The 25,493-nt window shown below is 44.4% G+C and overlaps 1 protein-coding gene across 2 annotated transcripts in view; it reads right to left on the bottom strand.

Annotated features, from left to right (window-relative positions):
* TMEM241 (transmembrane protein 241) overlaps positions 244-25,493 on the bottom strand; it is a 115,761-nt gene continuing 90,511 nt past the window's right edge. The window contains exons 14-16 of one of the 2 annotated variants that reach the window (XR_001917184.1): positions 12,775-12,860; positions 12,306-12,370; positions 1,697-1,745 (exon numbers count right to left, since the gene is read on the bottom strand). Coding sequence is in view for 1 of the 2 variants with exons in the window: in XM_005697049.3 (XP_005697106.1) it covers positions 1,685-1,745; positions 12,306-12,370 (126 nt within the window). In the remaining variant the exon portion in view is untranslated. Of the gene's footprint in view, positions 1,746-12,305; positions 12,371-12,774; positions 12,861-25,493 lie in introns of both variants that reach the window. The other variant, XM_005697049.3, reaches the window with a different exon arrangement.

Raw genomic sequence — 25,493 nt, 5'->3', positions numbered from 1 at the left:
GACCAAGGGAAATTCTAAACCCAGATTTTCTATTTGATCCTGAGTAGCAAGTCTGACTGGAGAAGGCAATGGCACCCCACTCCAGTACTCTTGCCTGGAAAATCCCATGGACGCAGGAGCCTGGTAGGCTGCAGTCCATGGGATCGCAAAGAGTCGGACACGACTGAGCGACTTCACCTTCACTTTTCACTTTCATGCATTGGAGAAGGAAATGGCAACCCACTCCAGCGTTCTTGACTTGAGAATCCCAGGGACAGGGGAGCCTGGTGGGCTGCTGTCTATGGGGTCGCACAGAGTCGGACACGACTGAAGCAACTTAGCAGCAGCAGCAGCAAGTCTGACATCACAGGTTAGGAACAAAAAGCAAAGTGCAACTATATATGTATAAAGGTCACTCTGAACATCTTTATCTTAAATGACAAGCAGAGACTGGGAAAAGACAAAAAAATGAATTTAAGGTACTCAAGGTCTACATATACTAATCCATTCCTATTTGTTTCATCTTCTGTTGCTTTTTGCAACAACTTGGAGAAAAGGTGTGAGAAGAATGTCCTAACTCAGCTGACCTTAGTCTTCACAAGGCCAAGAATGGACAAGGCTTGTTTCCCAGATGCTGGAGATGCTCCTTCGTTACTGACAGGAGTGTCCAATCCTGCAATGCCTGGATCCGGCCCAGACAGAACTCTCTGGACTTCACTACCTCTGACATCTCAAAATGACCAAAACTGACACCTAGCAGAGTATAATGTATTCAGAAAACCTCTTATGAGCAGGAATATTTACAGTTAGACATTATTTTCTTAAACCACCATCAAAGTTCAGAATCAAATGACCATTCCATGCAAATTCATTTCTTCGGACTCCCATAAAGGCAAGATTTAGAGTTTTACATTTGTAATCTGGCCTGAAAAATATATTTCAGGTTCCAATGATTTGAAAACTCTATCAGGGAATTACATGGGTTATGAATAAAAATATGTGTGTGTTTACATACTTATGTTTGTTTCATCCATCAGTGCTTATTCATCAGTGGTAATCATTACCCTTGGGTAATCATCAGTACCAATTTAACCTGATGGTGCGCCCAAAAGGGTGTTCAGAATTCAGCACAACACACAACCACAGAAAGTCTTCAGTGCTGGAGAGAAACAGTGTCCTTGCTGGTGTCTTACTTGGCCTAGGACTCCCATTTGCCCCCCAACTCGGCCTCCAGGGGAAGCCCCCTCATGGAATTCTCTGTGTGCCCCTAAGTGAGTGAGTGTGGGTTTGAGGCAAGCCAACCTGACAGCAAGGAAAGGACATCCTCAGAGAAGACTTCAAGGTTGTGAAATTACAAAACAAAGCCAAAAATACTATACAATACCTCCACTACCCAGCAGTGAAAGCTTGCTTGCTGAAGGGTGTTTAATAAGGAGCATGCGCAGCAACCCAGGAAGGCGGAGCCATCCCCACACGGGTGAAACCCTGCATCTCTCTCTGCACACCTGCGCGCGGGGCTCATCACCCGGACCTGGGGAGCCTCTCGACACAGTCCACTCACTCCCTGAAGCATCCTAGAGACCCCAGAAAGAGAGTTCTCCTTGCCGAAGCGAGCAGTGGCGCCTCTCCATCCTCATTTTCCTCTTTCTATCACCTGGACAGCGCGGTGTTCTCCACTACAGCCTGGGATCCACTTTTCCCGGGTTTAGGAGCCCTTCCGCTCTGAGAAAACCAGCAAGGCCTCTCCAAATCCGCCGAGCAGGAGGCTGCGAGAAACAGCAAGAGGTCAGCTTTGCCCTCTCTGGAGCCTAGAGGCTGTGGACCTGTGGAGTTGCCCGGTGTCCACCTACCACAGGACAAGTGATGCTCCCTCATCATGCAGCTGAGCATCCTGTCCCCTGCCCACACTGCCTGACTTCAAGTCAGGTCCCGGACTGCCCAGCCGTCCAGGGTAAACCTCAGCTGTCCCTCAGGGAGAAAGAAAGGTGACGTGTCCCAACCGTCCTGACCATGTGATGCTGACTGCACTTCCTTACTGCTCTCTGGCCCAAACATAGGAGGAGGGCTTCCCACTGGTGCTACAGTGATGGATAAGAAACCATGCATGTATCCATAATCCCATGATTGCTGACAGTCTCTGAGTCCTTTTATTTCATTTAGACTAACAGAACATTTAAAGACAAAATACAAATGGAGACTCATGAATTTCCCTCAAGAGCAGAAAGATCTATGGACAGTGAAAATGAAAAAGAGCAGAATGGAAGACTGAGAAAGAGGCGGATTTTACATGCCTAAAATGTAACACATTCAAAGGTTTGCACATTTTCTATTTTAAACTTCTCACTAGACACTCTAATGTCTGTCTGAAACCCCCATCATTCTTCCCCCAAAGCACCTCTGAGGCCTGGGCTGGGCCATGAGTAAAGGCTTGTGATGGGGGTCCCTGAGGATAAAGTGCTTTTGTTCAGAGGTGCCAACAGCCTTCTTCTTCCTTTTTTCTCCATTTAACCCCCAGCATTGCACTCTTCCTATATACCCACTCCTCATGCATACCCACACACAACACACTCATACTTGGGTAGTGGCACCTCCACAGTCCTAACGTATGTCTAAGGCATAAAATGTATGAGATACACTTAGGCCGTGTATATTCTGTTCTCAGTGAAAAAAGTCACCCATGGCGGTGACTGTGACCTAAAGATAACATCTACCATGAACCATTTCCAATAAAGGAGTGAACTAAGTGGGAACAGGAAAACAATACGCCGAGTTCAAACTATGCTCAGGTGTTTCTTGTTTTTTGGGTTTTTTGTTTTTTTTTTTTTTTGGCTGCACCACATGGCATGTGGGATCTTAGTTTCACAATCAGAAGTATTACAAACAGTGACAATAAGTCAATGAATTCTCTCTAACACACACTGAATTCATAATAATGTAGCCGAAGTTTGTTACAAACCAGACAGATTTCAGAGGACTTTCCTAGATCTATACTCGTCATTTATAGCATTGCTTCTGGGAGAAACTGGGGACCAAGTTCCAAAAGACTGTATTTTTATATACAACCCCATTGGACTTGTCCCTGGCGTAGTTTGGGGACAGACCTAGATGCTGGTGGGTTCTATCACTTATTCTTTTGGATGAAGAAGGACCCAGGAGGGGGAAGCCACTTGTTCTGTACACAATGCATGTGTGCTGTCGTGTCTGAACTCTTTGCAACCCCATGGACTGTAGCCCACCAGGCTCCTCTGTCCATGGAATTTTCCAGGCAAGAATACTGAAAATGAAATGAAATGGCAAAATCACCATTTCCTCCGCCAGGGAAGATCTTCCTAATTCAGGGATTGAACTCGCGCCTCTTGCGTCTCCTGCATTGGCAGGCAGATTCTTTACCATTGAGCCACCTGGAAAGCCCGTTCTGCACACAGGCTCACCTCTAAAGACCCAGTTTTGCCTTCTAAGCCGATCTGCTGTTTCCTTCTGCATTCCTTCAAGAACACACACACCGTCTTCTTAAATCCCTGGATGAGCACAGAGTCACCGTGACCTGATGCGAGATCAGTACAGAACTCCGACTTGGGAAGAGTGTTATTTCTGCAAATGTAACAGGGGGTCAATCATTTCCACTAATCTTCCTTAATCACTGGGGAGAACAGGGTTTCGGCTGGCTCTTTGCCACCCTCCCTCCCCCAGCCTCAGAACAATGCTGCAGTGTAATAACCTTGCATTGCATCCCTTGGTTTAGCGATTTAATAAAACACCGAGCAGCTTTAGAGAATGCTGACATGAAAACAAACCTGGTTCCGTTTACCCTTAAGAGCGCCAGGGAGGTGAGCTTTGATGCTGTTTTCTAAACAGCGGGAGACGCTGACACGGGGTGCAGGAATCTTAATAGCATTACAGCTGTTTAAGTCAGAGCTTTACTGAACTGTTTGCAAATCTTGTAATCCCCATCATTCCTGAAATGAACAAACTTCATGTAACGAAGGCATAAACATTCAGATTGCAGAGCCAGCCAGAAATAGTCATCACTCAATTCTCTTCCAGGGGGTTATTTATTTTCAGCGTCTCTCCACTCTTTCTCTTCTCTCTTATCAGGAGCCAAAGGCCCCATCTCGAACTTACATTTATTATTGTGGTGATTCAATGAATTCCTATGGAACTTTCCAGACTGAGGACAGAGACTGTATCCTTTTCTCAGCTGTAGGCCTAGCACTTAACACAACACCCAATAAACATTTGCTCAGTGAGTGATGGAATTCTTATACCTGCTCCCCACTTTCCCATCTGGATTCCAAACTATTTTTTTCTCTTTTCCTCACCAAAATAAATGCACTGCTCCCTTGGGGACTTGCTTTGTGACGATTCACAATCTGATTAATTATTCTGTGTGGAAAGATAATGAGTGTAGTTATTCAGAAGAGCTTTCTCAGCATTTTAAAGAAGAGGTTTCAGATTCTTAATTCCGCTAAAAAACTGCAGACACTGTGATCCTAGCTGCACTTTGGGGTATGTTGGAGGAAGTTCTTTCTTCACTCCGAAATTCACTCTTCTACAAATAGACTTAGCCAGTCTCTAAGCATTCCCCTAAAACTAAAGGCAAAGACATCTTTACTCAGAGATGATATAAGACCATTCTCTAAAGGTGAGGTTGAGACTAGGATCAAGTTGAAGTGACCACCATGTTTATAACCCAGGGTCAAAAGCAAGCCCAGTGAATGATGGGCAAAAATGAGAAGCTGATCACCAAATCCTACAAAGAGGCTGTGTTTTGGTGATTCCTTTCTCTCCTTGTACTTAAACTATTTCACAGGGAAAAGCAACTCTCCTCATCTAAAGAGTATTCAAAGAGGGAGCACCAACAACTATTAATAATTCTACTCAACAGAAACACCACTCCCAGTTCAGAATTTTTTTTTTTTTTTTGAATGGGTTGAATTCCCTTTGCCAAAATTTTGGAATACTGGGAATTCATATTGATACATAACCTAGAATGTTGTTAATTTAAAAACAAATAACTAAATATGAATCTGAATATTTAAATTACCGAGCTTGCAATAGATATTAAAATGCTGGGCTTTTATCATTAAAAAGAAGATAAGATAGCTGGACAAGAGCAGTTGCTTTTAATTAAAGGCTTTAAAAGTTGACCGACATTGGGGGTGTGGGTTTATCCTTTTTCTTGAGTACAGGATCCATTGATTGAGCTAACAGTGCCAGACAGAGAGATGGAAAGGTGAATGAAACAGCCCTTTCCGGGAGGATCTTCAGGGAGCAGGCAGGCAGGAAGTGTGGTACCTGCTGATGGAGGTGCACAGTGGGGGAGGCAGGGGCTGCCAAGGACCTGAGCCTGGAGCTGACCCAAATCTCTAGTGACGAGATAAGTTCTTTAAGATCTTGCTGAAGTTTCAAATGGCATTTTCTCCACGAATCACCACAAACCTTTAGATCCGTGATTCCCAACTGTGGTGATTCTGCCAATGAGAAGACCTTTGGCAAAGCCTGGACATGTTTTTTGGTTGTTGGAATTGAGGGGGCGTTACTGGCACCTGGTGAGGTGGGGCTTAGGCTTGCTGCTAAAAATTCTATATGGTACAGGACGGCCCCTCACAGCAAAGAGGTCAACAGCACTGAGGGTGAAAAACCTTCTTCAGACAATGAGCTATTTTGTGCATCTAAGCTGCTGCCCATCCAAGAAGATGGACAATGACATGTAGCCTGGTCTCCTAGATGGTGACCTCACTGGGGTCTTGAACTGTGTCTACAGAACCCCGTAAGCACTTCTGGTAGAATGAATGAACATACAAGCAATGGAGGTGAGGGTGTCAGTGGATACAGGGTCCTTAGCCTCAGCTGGACTGCAGAGGGGTGGCTGTACAGCTTCTACTCACCTCCACCCACTCCAGCAACTGCTGCCATGTGGGCGTGCAAGCCCAACTTAAGCTGCTCCATATTTTTGAAAGAATCTGGAGATCTGGACTTTTACAGAGAAACCACCTGATTTCTAAATGTTGAATAATTTGAAAATTGAAAATCAAAGGGAAAAAAAAAGAAACGATAACTATGCAGACAAACACAGTTGGTCCAAACCAAACAGCCTTTGTGACTTCTGATCAGTCTAGGCTCCCACAGGGCAGAGATGGGCCATGGATTCCTGCCCAGGATCCGATTAGCCAGTCACCCAGTCACAGCTTGAACACACCCAGTCTACGGACAATGCAGACCAGCCCTGTGCAAAAGACAGGAAATCTGAAACACAGTCTGACACTCCTCTTCTGGTGGTTCACTTTGTGGTCGGAAAATTCTTTGAGGCTGAAAACACACCATCCTTAAACTCAAGAGTTCTCAAGAATCAGGAAATTCCAAAGTCAAGGTTCCTTTTGCAATGATCGCACATGCTGTTTCCTTGACTTGGGTACACACAGCCCTTCTTTCCATCGTGTTCAGGGCATACCATGAAGTCCACAGGATGTGGGACAGCCTGTAGGCACGGCTCCCACAGACGACTGTGGGAACCTTCAGACTAAGCACGTCCTCCCCACTGCAGAGCATCTCATGCTTATTTCTTACACTCAGTTCAACACCTGGGTTTTGTTTTTTTTGTTTGTTTTTTTGAGTTCATTCTGAAATTATGTACAAAATATAGTCAATGAGAATTATTTGAAAAAAAAAAATGCCATCAAGAATTGAGATAGTCACTATAAAGGCTGCTGTTGTTGTTCAGTCACTCAGTTGTATTTGACTCTCTGTGATCCCATGGACTGCTGCACACCAAGCTTCCCTGTCCTTCACTATCTCCCAGAGTTTGCTCAAACTCATGTCCATTGAATCAGTGATGCCATCCAACCATCTCATTCCTCTGTAGCCCCCTTCTCCTCCTGCCTTTGGTCTTTCCCAGGGTCTTTTCCAATGAGTCAGCTCTTCGCATCAGGTGGCCAAAGTATTAGAGTTTCAGCATCATTGATCCTTCCAAGGAATATTCAGGGTTGATTTCCTTTAGGATTGACTGGTTTGATGTTCTTGCTGTCCTAGGGACTCTCGAGAGTCTTCACCAGAACCACAGTTCAAAAGCATCAAATCTTTGGCGCTCAGCCTTCTTTGTGGTCCAACTCTCACATCCATATATGACCACTGGAAAAACCATAGCTTTGATGATATGGACCTTTGTTAGCAAAGTGATGTCTCTTCGTTTTAATATGCAGTCTAGGTTTGTCATAGCTTTTCTTCCAAGGAGCAAGCGTCTTTTAATTTCATGGCTGCTGTCACCAGGCACAGTGATTTTGGAGCCCAAGATAATAAAGTCTGTCACTCTATTTTTTTCCCCATCTATTTGCCATAAAGTGACGGGCCCAGATGCCATGATATTAGATGAAGGTTAAGGTATAGAAACTGGGGGAACAGTCTCAAGGATGCACCCGGATACCTTGGTGGTTGGGTTTCTGGACGTCAACCCACCATCTGGGTTCTGCCTTCCCAGGAGGACAGGTGAGGGAGAGAAGGAGGGACTGTAGGGTCAGCTCCCGCCCCCAGCCCCAGCTCTAGTTCCAAATTGCTAAGTCTCACCATAGGCATCTTTTGCCCCTCTGTTCTTCCCTGTCTTCCCAGGGCCAGAGGGACCAAGTCCTCCTCCACCCACAGCCTGGCTAAGCCTCTCCCTTCTGCATCAGGTCCAGTTTCAAGCCCCTCCCTATCACCCTGGCCTCTCTCTCTCCTCTGTTCTTCACACCCACTGTGCATACAAATACTTACTATCCAAGACTTCCCTGGTGGTCCAATGGCTTAAAAGCAAAAAACAAAACCACCACCAACAACAAAAACTCCACACTCCCAATGCAGGGAGCACAGGTCTGATCCCTGGTTGGGAAAGCTCGCACATGCTGTGCAGTGGCACGGCCAAATATATAAATATATATTTATTTTAAAAAACAGTTACTATCCTACCTCAGAAATTATCTTTATGACTTCTCCTCCTGAAAACTCAAGGGCTGGATGGTGTCTTATGCTCCTTAATGACTTCCACATGCTTTGCATACACCAGTCACTCAATACATATTTTTTGTCAATTCACAGAAATATAACTTATAGTATTAAAAATCCAAGGCAGTGAGATCCTTTTCCTAAAAATGTTCCACTGCACATTCCTAGTTCACTGTGTCAGTCTCTGAACAAGAAATAGGGCCAATGTGTCTTAGGTAATGCTCCTTCTGTATTGCTGCCGAATCATCCAGATACCCCTTATAAATGATCAGACTGGTGGGAAGAGAAACATTAGAGGTTGCCTCAAATGGTAAAGAATCCACCTACAATGCAAGAGACCTAGGTTCGATCCCTGGATTGGGAAGATCCCCTGGAGGAGGAAATGGCTCTTCACTCCAGTATTCTTGCCTGGTGACTCCTGTGGACAAAGAAGCCTGATGGGCTACAGTCCACGGGGTTGCAAAGAGTTGGACATGACTGAGCAATTAATACTTCCTTTCCTTTCTCCCAATCACCTAGTAGCTCTAAAATCTTGGGGAAAAAAACAGTTAAGTGTCTGAACCTTAGCTTCTCCATCTTTAAAACAGGACTAGGGAACTTCCCTGGCAGTCCAGTGGTTAAGACTCCTTGCTTCAAATGCAGGGGTGCAGATTCGATCCCTGGTCAGGGAACAGAAATCCCACATGCCATGCACAGCCGAAAAAAAATTTTTTTTAATTAAAATGGGGGCTAACTTGGAGGGCTGCTGTGAAAGTTAATGAGATATATAATATTAATATGAAAATGTCTGAAATATAGTAGTTGGTCAATAAATGGTTAGTTATTACTAAAAAGGAGAGAAGAGATTATGAGGAGGAGGAAGAGGATGGTGCAGAAGTATTTCTTAACTTTTCTTTCCCTTCCATTTTTCTTCTTAGGGCAGGAAGTGCCCCATTAGGGGCTCCTGAGAGAAGCTGAAAACCACTTTCACAGAATGCCATGAGCAAAAAGATTCATTTCTGTCAGTGTGGATGGTTTAGATACAGACCTGCTCCCTGGAGAAGGGAAGGGGGTGGCAACCCACTCCAGTATTCTTGCCTGGAGAATCCCATGGACAGAGGAGCCTGGTGGGCTATAGTCCTTGGGGTCTCAAAGAGTCAGACATGACTGAGCAACTAACACCAGGCAGGAAGATAAGTAACTACGGACATCCCAGGGGCAGCGACTTTTCACTTTTATCCAAGAGTTGGCCCTGACACATACTGGGTCCCAGAAAATATCTGTTTATTGAACAAACCCCTTCCAGCCCAAAGCCACAGGAGATGCAAAGTTGCCTCTTGGACTTCCTCATCATGGTATTCCCAGAGCCTGGTCCTGCCCTTCACATTCATCTTGCAGGAACCTCATACTGATGTTTAAACTTGATACCATTTGTGTGTGTGTGTGTGTGTGTGTGTGTGTGTGTGTGTGTGTGTGTGTGTGTGTATGTGTGTGAGAGTTGGGGCGGGTGGGGGGTGGGCTATGACAGCACAAGATGGGGGATTATTTACAAGTTGTCCTGGGGGGCAGGAGGCTGCCTTGGACACATGGGGCCTAGTGGTGGCCCCATCAACCTGCACTGTGGCCTTGGAGCAAAAGGTAACAGTTCTGCAGGTCCAATGTGAAAACCAATGCAAAAACTGGGGGAAGTGAAGCCAACCCTTAGGATTACTCTCGTACCAAGCAAGAGAGGCGCTTCCCTGGTAACTCAGTGGTAAAGAATCCGCCTGCACATGCAGGAGACACAAGTTTGATCCCTGGGTCAGAAAGATCCCCTAGAGAAAGAAATGGAAACCCATTCCAGTATTCTTGCCTGGAGAATTCCAGGGACAGGGGAGCCTGGGAGGCTATAGTCCATGGGGTTGCAAAAGAGTCAGACATGACTTAGCAATTAAACAACAAGCATGAGAAAAAAAATACGGATTTTCTAGGACTATCCCTTATTTCAGCAAAACTAAATAAAATGCTTTTCTTTTCATCATACTGGTAAAGAAATGTAAAAACCTCCAAAACTTGTCTGCAATTCAGTTCTGGAGTGCCATCCTTGGTGCTGGGAGTCGGGGCGGGTATTGCCAAATAATATATTCAAACTGGAATGGAAATAAGCATTATATAACTTCAAGTGGACCTAGGCTTGTTTTTCATTTTTAAAACAGAGGTTAAGAAACTAAGTAGCGAGAACCAACATGAATTATTCTCCTTAAGGTGCTGCATTAGTGATTTAGGCCATATAGCAGGTAGCTGTGGTCTCAGGAAAGGAAAGCTGTGGGTCATCAGGCCAGCAGCTGGCAAGCTGGGTCAAGACTTGGGAAGGACTGGCCCATGTCCGGGTCATTGAGAGGCTCAGCAGGCTCAGCACGACAAGCACCGCTCAGCGTGGTTTCACTTTATAGACAATAGAGCCCACCTCCCTCTGCACAGACTTCCCTGGCCAAACAGTACATTGTCCTCACCATCAGAACAAACTCGTGTGACTTCTGGCAAGTGGAGACCATGGAAACAGAGGATCTATACTTTTTGCTGGATGCATTTCTGTATTGTCGTAAATGTCTCCTACTGAATCTTTATTCATTAGGAACTGATCTTCTCGTCAGCTGATGGATTCTGATTCTGAGAACTGACTTGGGTTTGGAAACTGGCCAAGAATTGTCATTTTAAATTAGGTAAGTGATCTCTGCCTTCTGCTTATCCATTTTTGATACATTTCTATTATAACTTGTTAAGCAACAGTCTTGATGACTCTCCATCCTTTTCCTAAGTTAACCCTACACCGACTGCCTTTCAATTTTGCTGCCTATTATGGTAGTTTTGACTACCTTGCTTATGGTGCAAATAGCATACATTACTATACAGATTTTATATATATATATATATATATATAGGTATATATATATATACTTATATATATAAGTATAGGACTTCCCTGGTTTGTCTGGAGGTTAAGAAACTGCCTTCCAATACAGGAGACATGGATTTGATCCCTGGTCCCAGAACTAAGATCCCACATGCCACGGGGCAACTAAGCCTGCATGCAGCAACCAAGACCTAGCATAGCCAAAAATTATAAAATAAAATACCTAAGTATAAGTGTGCATGCCAAGTCGCTTCAGTTGTGTCTGACTCTTTGCAAACCCTATGGAAGATGGCCCGTCAGGGTGGGATTCTCCAGGCAAGAATACTGGAGTGGGTTGCCATACTCTCCTCCAGGGGATCTTCCTGATCCAGAGATCGAACCCAGGTCTCTAACGTCTCCTGCATTTGGCAGGCAGGTTCTTTACCACTAGCACCACCTGGGAAGCCCCACCGAAGTACATAGCCCCCAAAATAGCATGCCCACTGACTGAGGGGAGCAACAGCAGTCCTAACAATTTAAACTCACCATCATTCCCCACCTCACCTTCACCCTCCCTGAAGATGACAACCACGACCCTCGGTGATCATCATGTCAGCTGGTTTGAATATTAGTAAGCTGGAGTAGATCAAAGTCTTAATGTGCTCAGTCGCCGATCAGCAGTCTGTGCACAAGGTTCAGGGACAGAACCCTACCACCTTACCTTCCACACAGCAGACCGGGGAACATGATTTTAAAGTAGGAGCGTGTGGCTGCTCTGCTCAAAAATCCTTGGATCACTCCTCCCCGCCTCCACTCATGGTAAAGCCAAGCCCTTATAATGGCCTTTAAGAACCCACATGGTCAACCACCTACTACCTCTCCAGCCTCATCTCCTACCACTCTCGCCCAGCAAGCTGCTCAGGTCACATTGCTCCTTGAGCAAACAAAGCACTCTCCCACCTCAGGGCCTTTGCAATTTCTGTTATCCCCCAGCCAGTGTCCCCAGGGCTCACTCCCCCACTTCTTCAGGTCTGTGCTCAAATATGGGAGGGAGAAGCAGTGCTGTCTTTAAGCAAATGGGTGAGTGCATTCTAAACGAGGATGGTTTGGAGCTTAAGAGAAAAATGAATTGAAGGATCAAAGGAAGAAACACAAACAGTTATAGTCACAGTTAAAGTTATAGTTATATATTTATAGTTACAGTTGTAGTTATATATACACACATAATTAGTGGTTCACCCACAGTGGTTACTCTTGTGTGGATGAGTGGCTGAAAGGTGTCCTGGTGAGGCTCTGCTTCCTGAATGCTGGCTGTACTAGATATAATATATTCAGTTTGTGAAAATATTCATGATATAAGCACTCTTCTGAATGTATGTTTATTTATATATCCATAGGACATACACCCCAAACATGCGCACTAACATTGGAGAGCAAATACTAGTATCCCAAGGAAACCCAAAGAACTTATTTTCCTCTCCTCTCTCTGCTAAAGACTTACCATCCCATGGTTTCCCTGGTCAGAATTATATCAAACAGCAACATCGATAAGCCAGACGTGATCACCTGCAGAAACAATTTCAGCAAAAGGTCATCAGCGCAGCAGGACCTTGGTGACCTTCTCCAAAGCCATTAGTTGGTGGCAGTGCACATCCCAGACATCAGCTATGTCTTCCCACTCTGTCTTCCCCGCCCCCCACCCCAACACTTCCTAGTCCCTGGTGTTTCACAGAAAATGCTAAGTCCTCATCTATTTTGAGATGAGAATCTTCAAAGAAGCATTTAATTTCCAAATTTTTCAAAAGAGGAGGCACACAACTAAAATCACACTCCTCTCTCTCCAGGGCAATGGCAGAGCAAGAATAGCTGTTTCCATCTTGTCTCAGCTGCACAACAAGAACCCCCAAGGTCAGAAGTATCTATTCACCCATTTCCAGATCCTCCAGCTAAAAACCGAGATGCCGACCCACCTTCTCCAACAGCACTGTCTCTCGCCCTGTCCTAATGTCCCTGTCTTTCTGGCCCAATGCACATATTCTGAGAAACCAGGTTCTTCCTAAGAGAGGGAGCAATGAAGTCATTAATTATTTGCAAACATCTAGGAGCCAGTAAATGGGCTTCCCTAGTGGCTCAGCAGTAAAGAACCCATCTGCAACGCAGGAGGCAAAAGAGATGAGGATTTGATCCCTGGGTCAAGAAGATCCCCTGAAGGAGGGCATGGCAACCCACTCCAGTATTCTTGCTGGAAAATCCCATGGACAGAGGAGCCTTACGGTCTACGATCGATGGGGTCACACACAATCAGACATGACTGAAGCAGTGACTGAGCAGAATACATGAGGCAAAGGAGAGAAAAGAGTTACTCCACATTTCTCAGAGCTAGAAATTCCAAAAAAAAACCTTTTAGAAGTGGCAGTGATGGGACTCAGACCCCCGAGATGCCTCTAAAAAGTCAACACAAAAAGTTTTGAGAACCAAAGACCAACTCTGAAATGCTGGCTCAGGTAAGATTTTTTTTTTTCTCCCAGGATTCTGCACTCTGGAATGCGAAGCAGCTTCTATGAGGAAAATTACCGTAAGAACTTGCCTCTCTGCAATGAGAAGTAAAAAGCAGGCCGTATCAGGACAGGTCACTCAGGCTGCGTGTCCTCAGAGATATCAACTACCAACTCACTCAAAGGGATGTCATGTCCTGTCTTGGAGGCCTCTTCAGGCCCCAAGATGGGAACAAGGCAGCAAGCAGATGGTCAGAAGAAGGGAGTATGGAGTATGGTGGTCCAGTGTTTAAGAATCCATCTTCCAATTCAGGGGACATGGGTTTGATTCCTGGTCAGGGAACGAAGGTCCCATGTGTTGTGGGGCAACTAAGCCTGTGCAACCAAAATGAATGAGCCTGCGCACCATGGCTAGAGAAAGACCACGCTGCAAAGACGACCCAGTGCAGCCACACATGTTTTTAAACAATTAAAAAAATAAGAAGGAGGCAGTATGTTTGATGAGTCTCATCTTCACTCATTTACCATCTCAAAAAGAAGGCTGTAAATATAAACCTGGAATTCTCAGTATAGAAACCTTGTGAGATCTTAGAACCTTTGTAATAGTTTATTCATTTAAGGTCACTTTCTATTTGCTTCCCTGTATCGATTTGCACCTAAAAACCTTGACAACAAAAAAGAACCTGTGGTGTCTTCAGGAACAAAAAAGAAGTGACAACAAAGTCAGAGAGACAGCTGCAAAGCAAAACACAAAGGACGAGAGGAAATATTTCTCAAAGTGAAAACGGAGTGCTGGCTTTTATCTTAAAGAGCTTTTATCTCAAAGAGTACCTCTTCTTCCCCCATCCTCCCCTCTTCTTGTTTGACATTTTATTTAGGACTTTTGCATCTATGGTCATAAACGAAGTGGGCCTAAAATGTATTATCTAGCAATGCGATTGTCTAGTTTTAGAAACAAGGTTATACAAACCACATAAGTTAATACATCAGCCTCCCTGCCTCTTTTTCTATAAAAGATAAAGATGGTCTTTACTGGGGTCTCCACTCTGACCTGACCACCCCTGGACCTGGAGGTTCTAGTTGAAAGTGAAAAGTGAAAGTGTTAGTCACTCATTCGCGTGTGACTCTTTGTGACCCCATGGATGTAGCCCATCAGGCTGCTCTGTCTGTGGGATTTCCCAGGAATAATACTGGAGCGGGTTGCCATTTCCTTCTCCAGGGGATCTTCCCGACCGAGGGACCAAACCCAGGTCTCCTGCATGGCAGGCAGATTCTTTACATCGGAGTCACCAGGGAAGCCCTAATTGGGGTGGCCTTTAACGGCCACTGTCCTAATCACATCCTCTCTTTCTCCTGGATTCAAGTTTGTTATTTTCGGTTTTTCCAAAAATATTTTTCATCTAGGTTTTCCACTCATTAACATTCAGCAGTCTGTAGAAATATTATTCTATCTCATTTGTGCCCATTTTCATCATCTTCCCTTTTATTCTTCCTTTATCATTTTCTCATACTTTTTTTTCTCTTTCCTTCTTCAGTCTCAACCAAAGTTAATCTTAATCTCATTAATCCCTCTTCACTTTTGCAACTTCCTGCACATTTCCTGGGAGAGTGCCAACCGAGATTTATTTCTTGGGATTGCTGAAAAAGCCTCTGTGGTCCTGAGGGAGGTTAGTGACGGCAGCTTGGCATTAAGGGAACAACTCGGGAAATTTCTGAAGCCTTTCTTAACTCTTCACCATTATCTTCATCTCCTTTACCCTTTTTACCAGCTCTTGTCTTTTTTTTTTGCCAACTTTATTCCTCAATAAAGTTGGCAAATGTAACTGTGTATATTTCACTTGCACACCATAACTGGATATAAATACACATACATGGCCTGCTCTGACTGGCTTCTCTAATGGCTTTTTAAAAAAATATTTTTATTTATTTGATGGTGCCAGGTCCTAGCTGTGGCATGTCAGATCTAGTTCCCTGACCAGGGATGGAACCAGGGCCCCCTGCCTTGGGAGCTTGGAGTCTTAGCCAATGGACCACCAGGGAAGTCCTTCCAGTGGCTTTTTCCATATGACCTTCAGTCTCCTCTGTGACACTGTCACCTCCCACATACCCTGCAACAGTCATAGCCGAGATCTTACGTCTCTAGCCCTCTGCAGGTTTCTTTTAGCTCAGAAGGAATCTTGTCTGCCGTGAAATAGACAGCTGGCCTGCTTGTTCCTATTAACCGCACCTTTTGCCAAGAAAAACACCTCTGAAAATTTTCAAACCAGTTCTGACTTGAAAATAAGGTTGGTTTAGTAGCCAGACCGGTGCCTTTCCATCTGCTGCTTCCTGGAAACGTTTGCATGGTCTCTTGCCTTTCTCCTGGGCCCCTCTTTCAAACATCTCTATATTTTCCCCTCTCGTGGAGCAGATTTTCTGCTGGCTGAGACACTCAGTGAAATCTCACAAAGAGATCTGTCTTATTTCTGTAGGGAATTTATAGTGACCTTGTTTGTTCTATAGCACTCCTGGGGAGTTAGATGGGCCATTTTTTAATCTATTTCCAGAAGGACCCTTAGTTCCTTAGGCTTCTCTGATTTCTGGCTTTGGTTTTGTTTAGACTTTTTTTTTTTTTTTTGGTAATGTGAACCATTTTTTAAAAGTCTTTATTGAATCTGTGGGCTTCCCAGGTGGTGCTAGTGATAAAGAACCCACGTGTCAAAGCAGGAGATGTAAGAGACATGGGTTCGATCCCGGGGTCAGGAAGATCCCTTCGAGGAGGGCATGGCAAGCCACTCCAGTATTCTTGCCAGGAGAATCCCATGGACAAGGGAGCCTGGTGGGCTACTGTCCATGGGGCTGCAAAGAGTTGGATACTACTGAAGCAACAATGTGCTCACATGCATTGAATCTGACAATATCGCTTCTGTTTTTTATGTTTTATTTTGTTGGCCACAAGGTATGTGGGATCTCAGCTCTTCAACCAGGGACTGAACCCTTACCCCCTGCATTGGAAGGTGAAGTCTTAACCACTGGACGGCCAGAGAGATCCCTTCTCTGCTTTCTTTACTTCCATAACCAGCCCCAACCATCAGCTCTCTTTTTAAAGCAGCTCTCTTTTCTCATTCTCCCCGCCTCCTGCCCCATGCCACGTGTGTGTGTGTGTGTGTGTGTGTGTGTGTGTGTGTGTATCACACACACGGTCACCAAAGTTCGACTACTTCACAAAAGTCACTGTATAAGGGATGAATAGCGGCCGGTCACACTTCACTGAGGGGCGGACACTGGGCAGGTAGCCAGCCCAACTTACCCACACCCTGTATGAACTTCAAATTCATGCCTCAGCAAATTGACAGCTTTCCATATGCCATGGGGCTTCAGGGCTGCTCAAAAACACTGGAAAGTGTGAATGATAAATCTGCTTGTGCCAAGAGTCCACTTCACTTCTAATTCCACTGAGGAACAAATAGAAACCAGGAATAGCTGACTATGCAGGTCTGGGTACTGAATGTCCCACGCACATACACCTGAGGGCAGAACTTGAGAGGTGCAATCAACCCCCTATGCTCAGAGGTGGGGAAACTGACCCAGAGACAGTGTGTGACTTGACTCCAGGGCCTGGCAACTTCATGTCAGGGAGCCATGGAGCCCAGGCTCTGACTCCCAGGTCAGCTTCCTCTCACAGCCAGAGAGGACCCAAGGGAGCTCCATATAGCCTTTTCGAAAATAAGAATCCACGAAAAGCCGGGACCCAAATATCTGCAAACCCATGTTTGCAACAGCGTTATTCACAAGAGCTAAAATCTGGAAGCAACCCAAGTGTCCATCAAGGGATGAATGAGTAAGTTAAACCTGGTATATATGTACAATGGAATGTTTTTCAGCCTTAAAGAGAAAGGAAATTTTGACATATGCTACAACATGGGTGAACCTGGAAGACATTAAGCTCAGCGAAATCAACCAGACACAGATAAGGACTGTATGATTCCACTTATATGAGGTACTTAGAACAGCTGAACTCATAGAGGTAGAAAGCAGAATCAATTTTACCAGAGTCTGAGAAGGACAGGAGTGGGAAGTTAGCATTTAATGGGTACAGAGTTTCAATTTAGGTTGATGAAAAAATTCTGGAGATGGATGTCAGTATAAGCATAAACTTTTTTTTTTTTTTAACCTTTAAAATGGCTAAAATCTGCTCATGAGAAAGACTCCAAGTTACTCTTGGGACTTGCCATTCAAGAGATGGGAGTAGCAGCCATTACTGCCAATTATTGTTCTTGCGCTCGAACAGCATTTAAAAAAATACAAATGTTTCCCCAAAGAAGAAAGAGTCCTGTGGTCTCAGGAATGTCTCCCTTGCACACAAGCAGACCTGAATGACAAACACCAGGACCTGCCGCAGTCTGGGCTGCCAACAACAGCAGAACTCAATACATTGTGTCAACAGCGGGGCTTTGAACTTCCTGGCTTTGTCAACGAATGTCACAACCTCTGTGTTCTTTAAACAGATTTTGGTATTTTAAGCAGATCAGGTTTGTCTTTTAAACATTCATTTCGATCCCGAGACAAATTTCCTGTTTGTTTAAAGGAAAATAAAGAGGAGCAGTTGTTAGTGGAACCTGCCAGAGTCAAGGATTTGGAAGAGAATCAGAAATTTAGCTTTATTGTTTACTATTGTTTTGATGTTGTTGTTGTCTGTTGAAATACATATGACTTAAGGAAAACGTGACCACGTCAGAACATGTATGACGCCCTTCACCATAACTGCCCCAAGTTTCAGCCAGGCACCTCCCACATAAATAGGTTATAGTTTTTCAAACACTGTTGTATCCCATCTCTTGCCTTTGCCCAGCAAGTTCTCTCCACTTGGAATAGTTTCATAAGCTTCCTCGACCAATTCCTACTCACCTTTTGAAAATACATTTCTAGAAATATTTTCCTGACCCTGACTGCCATTCACAGATCCGAGTGGATCAGGAGCTTCTAGGGGCTTCCATAACCCCTTATCACTGCACATGCCAAATTCTACTGAAATGGTAGTCTCCCCAACCAGGATGTGAGCTATTCATTTTCTTATGTTCGGGGCCCAGCAACAGAGACTTGCTTATGGTAAGTGCCTGAAACATTTTATGCAAATACACTCAATCATCGGAGCTGCTAACATAACCCCAAAGGTCACGATGTTGATTTTCAAATCAATTTTCATATATTAGGGACCATTGGAACTCAGACCTGAGAACCATGAAGACAAACCCTTGGTCCCTCATCTGTGCTTCTTAGACCAATTATCTCCATTGAGAAGATCTGAGATCTTGGCTCTCTGGTTCCAAGTTTAAAAATGCCAGAGAAGATTCTGACTGGTCCCTGAACCACCTGACTATGGCCTGGGAAACAGAATAAGGTAAGAACATGGAAGCTTACCCTTGAACTTCATGGTGGGAATGGAGGAAGGAACATTTCTCTGGAGGAAGGTAGGGAAAGTGGTGGGCAGAAAGAAGAACAGCTGTCTTCTACACCTTTACCATCAACACCATCTGGGAGCCTGGAGGAAAGGCCGGATCTCGGGCCCCACCCCAGACTGAGCACCCTCTACAAGGGAACAGCCCTTCCTCCCCTGGTGAGACGCATGCACACTAAAATGTGAGGAATTCTGCTCCATACTGTTCAGCTCTAACACTGAGCAGATGGTGCTGTCCCATCTCCAGAGACAGGCGGACTCCAGCTTTCTCACACGCTGCAGACACATGTGTCAGACCGTCCGGGAGTCCATCTGTGACACAGATTCACGTATGAATGTTCCCAGCCGCGCCTGTCTTTTAGGTTCAAGAGTAAATCTAACAAAAATGTATAATCTGAGAGCAGGCTCTCTTTTTCGCCTAGGACCAAAGAAACTATTCCAAATCCATTAGACAGAAACCACAGCTAAAGCTGACAACTCTGGTCGCTGTTTTTAAAATACTGAATTAATTTAATATCAGTCCTGTGATTTATTCCAGGATCAGTATAATTATTAGTGACAGACAAATCATGCTAAACTTCAGGCACAGCTATTAACAGTGTCTGGTATCACCTCATTAAAATATACAATTCACCATTGTTTTTCCAGGTATTGAAAAACAACACTGGGGATTTCCCTGGTGGTCCAGTGGCTAAGACTCCGAGCTCCCAATGCAGGGGGCCTAGGTTCGATCCCTTGTCAGGGAATTAGATCCCACATACTACAACTAAAAGCCAGAGCAGCCAAATAAATAAAAATAAACAAATATAAAGTAAGAATAAAGGAATAGCGTTTTCAGATTATCTAATTTCTCCCTTAAATTTCAATACTTTAAAGATGTCATTCCATGCTGTTGGTATTCATAGTTTCAGTTGAAAAGTCACTTACTTTCTAAATTTAAGGTGTCTTTTCCTCTGGTTGATTTTAAGATTTTCTCTATCTTTGGTTTTCAACAGTTTAACTAGGATATGCCTAAAGATACTTACTTTTCTTTTTTCCTAAATATTTATTTATATATTTGGTTGTCCTGGGTCTTAGTAGCGGCATGTGCAATCTAGTTCCCTGACCAGGGATCAAACCTAGTCCTGCTGCATTGGGAATGTGGAGTTTTAGCCACTGGACCACCAGGGAAGTCCTGATACTTACTTTTCTTTGTATTTTTTGTTTGGGGTTTGGTAAGATTCTTGAAACTGTGGGTTGATGTCTTTCAGCAGTGTTAGAAAAATTCACAGCCATTATTCTTTCATACATTGCTTCCCTCCTCACCTTCTAGAACTCCAATTACCTATATATTAGACTTTGAGAAGTAAAGTGGTTTATGGGATTCTCAAGGCCAGATAATCATAATGGTGTGACCATTCACCTAGAGCCAGACATCCTGGAATGTGAAGTCAAGTGGGCCTTAGGAAGCATCACTACAAACAAAGCTAGTGGAGGTGATGGAATTCCAGTTGAGCTATTTCAAATCCTGGAAGATAATGCTGTGAAAGTGCTGCACTCAATATGCCAGCAAATTTGGAAAACTCAGCAGTGGCCACAGGACTGGAATAGGTCCGTTTTCATTCCAATCCCAAAGAAAGGCAATGCCAAAGAATGCTCAAACTATCACACAATTGCACTCATCTCACACGCTAATAAAGTAATGCTCAAAATTCTCCAAGCCAGGATTCAGCAATACACGAACCGTGAACTTCCAGATGTTCAAGCTGGTTTTAGAAAAGGCAGAGGAACCAGAGATCAAATTGCCCACATCCGCTGGATCATGGAAAAAGCAAGAGAGTTCCAGAAAAACATCTATTTCTGCTTTATTGACTATGTCAAAGCCTTTGACTGTGTGAATCACAATAAACTGTGGAAAATTCTGAAAAAAATGGGAATACCAGACCACCTCACCTGCCTCTTGAGAAACCTGTATGCAGGTCAGGAAGCAACAGTTAGAACTGGACATGGAACAACAGACTGATTCCAAATAGGAAAAGGAGTACGTCAAGGCTGTACATTGTCACCCTGCTTATTTAACTTACATGCAGAGTACATCATGAGAAATGCTGGGCTGGAAGAAGCACGAGCTGGAATCAAGATTGCCAGGAGAAATAACCACAACCTCAGATATGCAGATGACACCACCCTTATGGCAGAAAACGAAGAAGAACTAAAGAGCCTCTTGATGAAAGTGAAAGAGGAGAGTGAAAAAGTTGGCTGAAAGCTCAACATTCAGTAAACTAAGATCATGGCATCCGGTCCCATCACTTCATGGCAAATAGATAGGGAAACAGTGGACACAGTGGCTGGCTTTATTTTTCTGGGCTTCAAAATCACTGCAGATGGTGACTGCAGCCATGAAATTAAAAGATGCTTACTCCTTGGAAAGAAAGTTATGACCAACCTAGATAGCATATTGAAAAGCAGAGACATTACTTTGTCAACAAAGGTCCGTCTAGTCAAGGCTATGGTTTTTCCAGTGGTCATGTATGGAGGTGAGAGTTGGACTATAAAGAAAGCTGAGCCCAGAAGAATTGATGCTTTTGAACTGTGGTGTTGGAGAAGACTCTTGAGAGTCCCTTGGACTGCAAGGAGATCCAACCAGTCCATCCTAAAGGAGATCAGTCCTGGGTGTTCATTGGAAGGACTGATGTTGAAGCTGAAACTCCAATACTTTGGCCACCTGATGCGAAGAGCTGACTCATTTGAAAAGACCCTGGTGCCGGGAAAGACTGAGGGCAGGAGGAGAAGGGGACGACAGAGAATGAGATGGTTGGATGGCATCACCGACTCAATGGACACGGGTTTGGGTGGACTCCGGAGTTGGTGACGGACAGGGAGGCCTGGCATGGTGCAGTTCATGGGGTCACAAAGAGTCGGACATGACTGAGCAACTGAACTGAAGACTTTGAGAATTTCCTCCATGTCTCTTATGCTTTTTTCTGTACTTCCGAATTTTTTCTCTCTGTACTTCACTAATCCTGTAACACTAAGTCCAATATGTTCTTAAGTCCATCCATTAAGTTATTAATTTGACACCTAATTTTTCAGTTCAGTAATAACTTTGATTTTTTTTACAGATTCCAATTTTACAATGAAATTCATTTAATTCATAATTTCCTCAATTTTCTTTAGCATATTCTTCATAGTCACTTTAAGTTATCACTAGCTCTAAAATCCAGATCCTTTGTGTTTACATTCTTAGTATTGTTTTCACTTATAAGTCAGTGTTCCTGCCTCTTCACATGTCTACAACCTTGATTTTTTATTTATTTATTTTTTTGACCATACCAAGTGGCATCCAGAACTTCTCTGACTGGGGATCAAACCTGTGCCCTTGCAGTGGAAGCATGGTGTCTTAACTACTGGATCATCAGAGAAGTCCTCTACAACTTTATATGTCAAACACTTTGTATAAAGGAACTATAATCAGGGATGAGTGAATCAGATGGGCTGTAGCTCTAGAAAGGCTTAATTCACCTCTTCTTTATCTAGGCCTTCAGGTGTGGCCCTCCAAGACTTATGCTTAAGAACTTCGTCTGTCTTCTCATTCCTGTAAGTTCTGCCTTTCAAAAATTATGACCTTAGCTTTTTAGCTTCTCATCCCACGTAGATTCAAAATCTGGCAACAGTCTTTAGGTGAAGACTCATCATATACTTGCTTCAGCTTCCCCCTTCTAGCAAGATTTTGTCTCTCTTGGAGAAGCAACTTACGGTTGCCAGGGATGAGGGGAAGGAACAGTTAGGGAGTTTGGGATGGACATGTACACACTGCTATATTTAAAATGAATAACCATCAGGGACCTACTGGATAGCACAGGGAACTCTGCCCAGTGTTATGTGACAGCCTGGATGGGAGGGAAGTTTGGGGGAGAATGGATACAGGTAGGTGTACGGCTGAGTCCCTTTGCTGTCCACCTGAAACTACCACAACATTGTTAATTGGCTATACACCAATATAAAAGCTAAAAAAGTTTGAATGCTGCTGCTGCTAAAAAAAAAAACAAAACAGAATTTGTTTCCTAGTACCCCCAATATTATGAGCTTTTGCTTTGCCTTCCTGGGCGAGCCTGCATCCCCCAGAACTGCTCCAGGCTCAGCAAATTTCTCGTGGGAATACTGGACTTGCCTTTGGGGCTCCTCTCCTTTCCAACCCATCAAGCCAGTTCCACACGACTGCCAAAAGATCTGCTAGTTTCTCCTTCCCACAGAATATTTCCTCTTCTTGGATCAAGTCAGATCCTTAGGCCACACCCAGAATCAGCAATTATCCTTCACCCTCCAACCCCACTCTGGGAAAAACAATAACCTGTGTTACTTAGCATACCTAGGCAGGGTTCTTCCTTCTCTGGAAATATATCTAATTTGGTTCTCATTGCCTTCATAGGTCTCTGATTTCTTTAAAATTATGATATTTTGCAGTTGATTTGTTTTTCTCCCAGTTGTTTCAGTTGAATGTTGGCCTGTCACAATGCACAACATTCTGCTCTGAAGCAGAGGATTTCTCTTTGTTACACAGATGAGAAAACTAAGACGCAGAGAGATGGTAAGGCACTGCTTTTCAAACCAGGTTTGGCTGACCACAATTTCCCTAGAGCCACCTAGGATGTCATGGTGGGGCGGGCCAGGGTTGGGGGTTAAGAAATAATTTTGTTCATTTATTTCTGGGTACGCTGAGTCTTCACTGCTGCTCGGCCTTTTCTCCAGCTGGGGTGAGCAGGAGCTACTCTTTAGCTGAAATATGCAGGCTTCTCACTGCAGTGGCTTCTCTTGTTGAGGAGCACAGCCTCCAGGGCAGGTGGGCTTCAACAGCCACAACAAGTGGGCTCAGTAGCTGCAGCTTCCTGGGCTCTAGAGCACAGTTTCAATAGTTGAGGTGCATAGACTTGGTTGCTCCTCAGCATATGGGGTCTTCCCTGACCAGGCATCAAATCCCTGTCTCCTGCACTGGCAGACGGATTCTTTAGCAAGGTGGGGTTTTATTTGATCTGTTCTGAACACCTTCCTGATCAGTAACAATCATATTAACTCATCATTACGATTTTAACTGGCTTTGTCTTTTTATTATAGTCTAGAATCTTGCATGTAGCGGCCAGCAGCACCAGGACTTTCTCAAAGACCCAGTTTCCTTCTCTTCAGACACAGAGTCAGATATGATGCAATTGACGATGATTAATCGGGCAAACTGGAGGTGAGAGGAACACACAGTTTCTTTCCTCATGATTGTCTCTGCCTGGGGGGGTGGGGGGGAGGAAAATCTTCTGCCTTTCATCCTTTCAATCTCTTCCAAGATCACTCTAGCGGAAAAAATTATTCATCTGATTGTACACTTGATGAGGCTCATTACACTAGGTAGTGGGACTCCAGCCTTTAAAGGCAAGAATCCAAACTCCACATGGTTTAGTTCTTCTGTGGAATCCATGCAATAAAATTCTCTCTACCCTCTGTCTCCACCTGTTGGGTTGGGAGTGGAGGGTGGAGAGGAAGGCATGCCTCCTACAAGGAACAGAAAGCCTTATGTCTCTAAACCAAGGCTGAGTGTTTCAATTCCACTTGGGATCACTTGCCTACTCTTCCTTGTCCATATGTTCTCTTTCTTTCTTATTAACATAATTTATTTATTTATTTTTGGCTGTGTAGGGTCTTCGTTGCTGGGCATGGTGTCAGACAGCAGATGCTATGTTCTAGTTGTGGTATGCAGGCTTCCCATTGCAGTGGCTTCTCTTGTTGCAGACCACAGGTTTTAGGTGCACAGGCTTCAGCAGTTGCAGTGCGGGCTCTGTTGTTTCAGCTCCCTGGCTCCAGAGCACAGGCTCAGTAGTTGCAGCACATGGGCTTAGATGCTCCGAGGCATGTGGGATCTTCCTGGCTCAGGGATGGAACCCGTGTTCAGTTGGCAGGCAGATTCTTTACCACTGAGCCACCAGGGAAGTCTCATATACTCTCTCAGTCCACATCCCAAGAAGGGAGGACAAATGGACAGAAGAATTCAAATACCAAAACTCTGAAATCTTTAACACATGCTGTGTGCTGCGGAGAAGGCAATGGCACCCCACTCCAGTACTCTTGCCTGGAAAATCCCATGGATGGAGGAGCCTGGTGGGCTGCAGTCCATGGGGTCGCTAAGAGTCGGACACGACTGAGTGACTTCACTTTCATTTTTCACTTTCATGCACTGGGGAAGGAAATGGCAACCCACTCCAGTGTTCTTGCCTGGAGAATCCCAGGGATGGGAGAGCCTGGTGGGCTGCCATCTATGAGGTCGCACAGAGTCGGACACGACTGAAGTGACATAGCAGCAGCAGTGTGCTGAAAAGACCTGTGACTTTTCATACCATTTGGGACTGGTCCTTTGGTTTTACTTTTAGAAATCTATGGACCTTCAGACCTTTTATCTGGGACCACAATCTTCCTGGATCAGCAGTGCCAGAAAGTATTGGCTCTCCCTGAGAGCTGGGTGTCAGACTTTTCTCTTGAGTACTCAAACATTTCTCAAGAGGCCATATTAATATCATGTCTGCTGAAGCGGTGTTCCTTGGCACCTTTGGGGTGGTGCCTTTCATCTATCTCTGTGGGCGTTCCACTTCTGCTCGTCCAAAAATACCTAATGTTGTTGGTTGTTTTGTTTTCTATAACATACTGTAATTCTTTAAATAAAGGGGCTATTGGGACTTCCCTGGTCATCCAGTGGTTCAGATTTCACCTTCCAGTGCAGGGGGTGAAAGTTCAATCCCTG

This window comes from Capra hircus, chromosome 24 (genome assembly GCF_001704415.2).
Source record: "Capra hircus breed San Clemente chromosome 24, ASM170441v1, whole genome shotgun sequence".
NCBI lineage: Eukaryota > Metazoa > Chordata > Mammalia > Artiodactyla > Bovidae > Capra > Capra hircus.
The sequence above is the reverse complement of the archived record's forward strand: the minus strand, read 5'-3'. Positions and strand labels throughout refer to the sequence as shown.